This window comes from Salvelinus fontinalis, unplaced genomic scaffold (genome assembly GCF_029448725.1).
Source record: "Salvelinus fontinalis isolate EN_2023a unplaced genomic scaffold, ASM2944872v1 scaffold_0002, whole genome shotgun sequence".
NCBI classification, from domain to species: domain Eukaryota; kingdom Metazoa; phylum Chordata; class Actinopteri; order Salmoniformes; family Salmonidae; genus Salvelinus; species Salvelinus fontinalis.
The window spans coordinates 992,591-999,489 of record NW_026600211.1 but is presented as its reverse complement, the minus strand read 5'-3'; the positions used below and the strand labels follow the sequence as shown (position 1 = coordinate 999,489).

General features: G+C 43.8%; 1 protein-coding gene across 1 annotated transcript in view; it reads left to right on the top strand.

Annotated features, from left to right (window-relative positions):
* LOC129841913 (pyruvate kinase PKM-like) overlaps positions 1 to 6,899 on the top strand; it is a 31,249-nt gene that overhangs the window by 2,764 nt on the left and 21,586 nt on the right. Inside the window, exons 2-6 of the mRNA XM_055910276.1 lie at positions 103 to 267; positions 3,051 to 3,142; positions 3,264 to 3,395; positions 4,184 to 4,370; positions 4,788 to 5,061. Of these exons, the coding sequence (XP_055766251.1) occupies positions 103 to 267; positions 3,051 to 3,142; positions 3,264 to 3,395; positions 4,184 to 4,370; positions 4,788 to 5,061 (850 nt within the window). The remainder of the gene's footprint in view (positions 1 to 102; positions 268 to 3,050; positions 3,143 to 3,263; positions 3,396 to 4,183; positions 4,371 to 4,787; positions 5,062 to 6,899) is intronic.

Genomic DNA, 6,899 nt, shown 5'->3' with positions numbered 1-6,899 from the left:
AGACAAAAAACAAATACGGAAATAAACCATCAGAAATTAACAGTAAACATTACGCTCACAAAAATGTTAAAAATAACAGACATTTCTCTCTCTCTCTCTTAGCTCGTATCAGACGTTACTCTGACGTCATGCCCCTCCCAGACTCCTTCATCCAGAAGCAGCAGCTGGACGCCAGCATGGCCGACACCTTCCTGGAACACCTGTGTCTGCTGGACATCGACCAGGAGCCAATCACAGCCCGCAACACAAGCATCATCTGCACCATCGGTGAGTTAAATAACTAATCATCTGCACCACGTATCATTCCACGGAGGGCTGAGTGTCTGCGAGCTTTCGCTCTACCCTTCTACTTGATGGATGAATGAAGGTCACTAATTAGCAAGGAACTCCCCTCATCTGGTTGTCTAGGTATTAATTGAAAGGAAAAAACAAAAACCTGCAGAAACTAGGCCCTCCGTGTAATGAGTTTGACACCCCTTATCTACGCCATCGGTGGGTCAAATAACCAATCAGCTACACCATCGGTAAGTTAAATAACCAATCAGCTGCACCATCGGTAAGTTAAATAACCAATCAGCTACAACATCGGTAAGTTAAATAACCAATCAGCTACAACATCGGTAAGTTAAATAACCAATCCGCTGCACCATCGGTAAGTTAAATAACCAATCAGCTACAACATCGGTAAGTTAAATAACCAATCAGCTGCACCATCGGTAAGTTAAATAACCAATCAGCTACACCATCGGTAAGTTAAATAACCAATCAGCTCCACCATCGGTAAATTAAATATCCAATCAGCTACACCATCGGTAAAGTAAGTAACCAATCAGCTACACCATCGGTAAGTTAAATAACCAATCAGCTACAACATCGGTAAGTTAAATAACCAATCCGCTGCACCATCGGTAAGTTAAATAACCAATCAGCTGCACCATCGGTGAGTTAAATAACCAATCCGCTGCACCATCGGTGAGTTAAATAACCAATCCGCTGCACCATCGGTAAGTTAAATAACCAATCAGCTGCACCATCGGTGAGTTAAATAACCAATCCGCTGCACCATCGGTGAGTTAAATAACCAATCCGCTGCACCATCGGTAAGTTAAATAACCAATCAGCTGCACCATCGGTGAGTTAAATAACCAATCCGCTGCACCATCGGTAAGTTAAATAACCAATCCGCTACACCATCGGTAAGTTAAATAACCAATCCGCTGCACCATCGGTGAGTTAAATAACCAATCAGCTACAACATCGGTAAGTTAAATAACCAATCCGCTGCACCATCGGTAAGTTAAATAACCAATCAGCTACACCATCGGTAAGTTAAATAACCAATCCGCTGCACCATCGGTAAGTTAAATAACCAATCAGCTGCACCATCGGTGAGTTAAATAACCAATCAGCTGCACCATCGGTAAGTTAAATAACCAATCAGCTGCACCATCGGTGAGTTAAATAACCAATCAGCTGCACCATCGGTGAGTTAAATAACCAATCAGCTACACCATCGGTAAGTTAAATAACCAATCAGTTACACCATCGGTAAGTTAAATAACCAATCAGCTGCACCATCGGTGAGTTAAATAACCAATCCGCTGCACCATCTGTAAGTTAAATAACCAATCAGCTACACCATCGGTAAGTTAAATAACCAATCCGCTGCACCATCGGTAAGTTAAATAACCAATCCGCTGCACCATCGGTGAGTTAAATAACCAATCCGCTGCACCATCGGTAAGTTAAATAACCAATCAGCTGCACCCTCGGTAAGTTAAATAACCAATCCGCTGCACCATCAGTAAGTTAAATAACCAATCAGCTGCACCATCGGTAAGTTAAATAACCAATCAGCTGCACCATCGGTAAGTTAAATAACCAATCCGCTGCACCATCAGTAAGTTAAATAACCAATCAGCTGCACCATCGGTAAGTTAAATAACCAATCAGCTGCACCCTCGGTAAGTTAAATAACCAATCAGCTACACCATCGGTAAGTTAAATAACCAATCAGCTGCACCCTCGGTAAGTTAAATAACCAATCCGCTGCACCATCGGTGAGTTAAATAACCAATCCGCTGCACCATCGGTAAGTTAAATAACCAATCAGCTGCACCCTCGGTAAGTTAAATAACCAATCCGCTGCACCATCAGTAAGTTAAATAACCAATCAGCTGCACCATCAGTGAGTTAAATAACCAATCAGCTACACCATCAGTGTCACGTTCGTCGTAACGATGAGACCAAGGAGCAGCGTGATTGGAATACAATCTTCTTTATTAAACGAAGAACACTTAAACAAACTAACAAAACGAATGTGAAGCTATAAACAACTAGTGCTGACATGCAACTACACATAGACAACTACCCACACAGACAGGTGGGAAAAGGCAACCTAAGTATGGTTCTCAATCAAAGACAACGATAGACAGCTGCCTCTGATTGAGAACCACACCCGGCCAAAACACACAGAAATACAAATCATAGAAAAAGGAACATAGAATTCCCACCCAAATCACACCCTGACCAAACCAACATAGAGACATAAAAAGCTCTCTACTGTCAGGGCGTGACAATCAGTGAGTTAAATAACCACATCTGCACCATCAGTAAGTTAAATAACCAATCAGCTGCACCTTTGGTTAGTTAAATAACCTTTTGTTTTGTGTAGCGTGTGTAGGTAGACCCGTGTGGCTCAGTTGGTAGAGCGTGGTGTTTGCAATGCCAGGGTTGTGGTTTAGATTCCCACGGGGAACATGAACAAAAAAGTATGAGAATCAATGTACTCACTACTATGTGTCTGTCTGGATTAGAGTGCCTGCTAAATGTAGAGACAGTATAGGTAGGCAGAGTTGACCTAGGGTAGAACTGTATGGGCTAGGGGTTGGAGCTCAGTAGATCTAGGTTGGTGTGGTGTTGGCTGGCAGGCTGGGTATTGGTGATTGGCATCCCACTGACTGCACTATTGATGATGTATCAAAGTGGATTGATTGACCAATGAACTGCTGGACAACCCATGGTCTCTGTTGTCTCGTTCTCTCTCTCAGGGCCTGCGTCTCGCTCCATCCCCAAACTGCAGGAGATGGTGAAGGCAGGAATGAACATCGCTCGACTCAACTTCTCTCATGGCTCTCATGAGGTTTGTTTGTCTCTGTCATAACCTGTCTCGCAAGTAATCACTGATCTGACACAACTGTCAATCATATCAGTTTAGTAACAGATTTTCTCTTTTTCTCTCTCTCCCTGTCTCCCTCCTTCAGTTCCATGGTGAGACAATCAAGAACATCCGGGAGGCGGTCGAGACCATAACCACTGACCCTTTATATTACAGGCCAGTAGCCATCGCCTTGGATACCAAAGGCCCTGAAATACGCACAGGCCTGGTTCGAGGGGTAAGCCAGCATTTCATCACTACTTAACATTCTATCCAATGGGCTTACATTCCCTACATCCCGACTGGTCAGTAGTCCAGTTTAGGGTGAGGGTCAACAGACCAGGAGAGTGTGACCAGTGTTGACTGACCATGCTGGTTGTTTTGGGGGTGTCCTATCCTGGACACAGACACAGATTGTGCAACAGTATCAACAGTAGTGAGAAAGATGCTTTCTCAGCATCAGAACAGGACAAGTGTTTGGGCACCAGAGGAGGCTGGTGGGAGGAGCTATAGGACGGACCCATTGTAATGGCTGGAATGGAATAAATGGAACAGTATCAAACACATCAAGCATATGGACATGTTTGACTGCGCTCCATTTATTCCGTTGCAGCCATTACAATGAGCCCGTCCTCCTATAGCTCCTCCCACCAGCCTCCTCTGTTGGGAACTGATCTGTTTGTTATAGCACCAGTCCTGCCAATGGAAAGTTCAATAGACTTTAGAAATGATGATAACCTAGTTTATGGTCTGCTACATTCTATGTGTTCTATGTGTGAGGAAGAGAAGGCAATGTCTAGCCTGTGTGTGTGTGTGTGTCTTCATGCCATTTCTTAGTAACACAGACTTTGCTGATAGCTACTTTATTGAGGAAAAGTTTTACCTACTATATGACTGTGATGCGTAGTTGTCTCACCTAACTATCTTAAGATGAATGCACTAACTGTGAGTAGCTCTGGAAAAGAGAGTCTGTAAATGACTGAAGTTAAGATGTGTGTGTGTTATTCTGTGTTTCTCTGTGTGTAGACTGCAGAGCAGGAGGTGGAGCTGGAGCGTGGGGCCAGTGTGCGTGTGGTGACAGGGGAGGGGGACAGGGACAGTACGGATGGGAACGTCATCTGGGTGGACTACCCCAGTCTGCCTCAGGTCCTGGAGAAAGGAGGAAGGATCTACATCGACGACGGACTCATCGGACTAAAAGTCCTGGAGACGGGTAACACATCATTTAACACACACACACACATTCTCTCACACACACACACACAAACATACTGCATCTAAACACATTACTGGAGATACAGTGTTGGTTACACATGCAGTGGTTCTTCCTTTAAAAGTTTTGAGTTTGTCGCGACCGTTTGTGGTAGATGGTGGCAGATTGTGGTAAATTGCGTCATTCTGGCAACAATGGCTGACACTTATAATGTGCCATAGAATTCTGTGGCACCCCGCAAGCTGTGGTGCAGTATGCCGTAACTTTTAAAGGAAGAACCACTGTACATGATCATACTACACAGTCCTGGAGATAGACAAGCCATAAACAACTATAAACAAATATACATTCTCTACTTCTATCTCATGATCTGTTCTCATGACCTCCCTTCCTTCTCTCCCTCTCTCCTCTCTCCAGGTCCAGACTGGGTGGAGGCACTGGTAGAGAGTGGCGGTGTTCTGGGCAGCCGCAAGGGGGTCAACCTGCCAGGGTGTGACCTGGTGGACATGCCCGCTGTGAGTGAACGTGATGAGGGGGACCTGAGGTTCGGCGTGGCCCAGGGGGTGGACATGGTGTTCGCCAGCTTCATCCGCTGTGGCCAGGATGTCAGGGAGGTCCGACGGGCCCTGGGGCCCTTCGGAAAGGGCATCAAGGTGGTCAGCAAGGTGGAGAATCGCCAGGGAGTACATAAGTGAGTGAGTGTGTGTGGAGGAGAAGAGAGAGAGGAAGAGACACACACAGTCAACAACATGAATAGAATAACTTTCATTGAATGAGTAGCTTTACAGTCTCAGATTTACACATGAACAGCGCGTATCTTCAGCCTCGGTAGATGGATACTCTGCTGTCAATACCTGCCGTTGCCCTTGGAACCACATGACTCGTTCTGGGTGGACTCACATGACTCACCCAGTATTTGTGTGGATGACCGTTCTCTAACAATAAGATTCTATAATCTACAGTAAGACAAGACAACCGTACTCCTGCATTTTCCCCCCCTTTATTTAACTAGGCAAGTCAGTTAAGAACAAATTCTTATTTACAATGACGGCCTAGGAACAGTGGGTTAACCTTTTCAGCTCAGGGATTCGATCTTGCAACCTTTTGGGTATAAGTCCAACGCTCTAACCACTAGGCTACCTGCCACCCCAAGTTGAATGCTCTACCAGCTAGAATAGAGGAAGTCTTCAGTATAGCAGATCTAAAAATGGTTGTTGTTGTTGTTCACCAGATACTATGTTACAGTAAACAAATGATCAACTGACTCAGCATGCTTATAGGGAAGGGCATTAAACATGCACAGCACTTACACAAATAACTAATGATTGGCTGAGAGAAATTAATACTAAAAAGATTGTGGGAGCTGTTTGGTTAGTCTTCAGTGCAGCTTTTAACATTATTGATCATAATGTTCTGCTGGAAAAACATCTGTGTTATTGTTAGGTATGTGTAACTGGCTGTAAGGGAGTCAGGTGCAGGAGAGCAGAAGTTGGGTAGCCAAAGGAGCATTTTATTTCGGCAAACAAAACACACGGCACTAAGAACACTAAACACAATATGGGTTGACATAACCCAGCGCAAACCAGTCTAGCGTGCACATACACGAAACAACAAACAATTCCACAAACAGACATGGGGGGGAACAGAGGGTTATATACCCGTCTAATACTGAGAGAATTGAAACCAGGTGTGTAGGAAAACAAGACAACACAAAGGGAAAAATGAAAGGTGGATCTGCGATGGCTAGAAAACCGGTGACGTCGACCGCCGCCCGAACAAGGAGAGGAACCGACTTTGGCGGAAGTCGTGACAGTTATGGCTTTACACCCCCTGCTATACTGTGGATTAGAGTTACCTGTCTAACAGACCACAGAGGCTGTTCTTTAATGGAAGACTCTCCAACATTATCCAGGTGTCGGGCATACCTAGGGCTCTGGTGGTCATGAAATGTTGTCAGCTGGTGATTGTCAAGCAAATACCTGCCAGCCTCACTGTAATTGACCTTTAATTGATATAAACATGTTTAGCATCCATTGTACTGATAATTAACATAAACACGTTTTGCATGTCCTGGCGTCCACACACAGCCTACAAGCCACTGATGCAGACCTTTGGAACATCTACATTTTAAAAAGTTGAATAAATCTATTTAATATAGCCTACACCTTCACAATAAATCCATTATTTATTTTAGGCAGGTCTAAAGAATCATGATGTAAAGAAAATGTAGTCTATTTAAGAAGAACAGAATAGCATACTCTTGAGTTGTCCTAATGTTAGGCCCTGATCTGGCTATGCCATATGGCTGTGGGTTACACTAGTTCATTTAGCAGACAAGATTTGCTTAGAATCCCTTGGCATTATGAAGAATACAATTGAACATAGCTCAATAAAATAGAATGGATATTTCCACAAACTATTGTGGCTATTCTGTGTTGAACGGTTAACAAAGAAACTGATCCTCCTATATGCTTAATTTAGAGTTATTTGTGAATATTATTTATTTATATATTATTTGGGAAATGCATA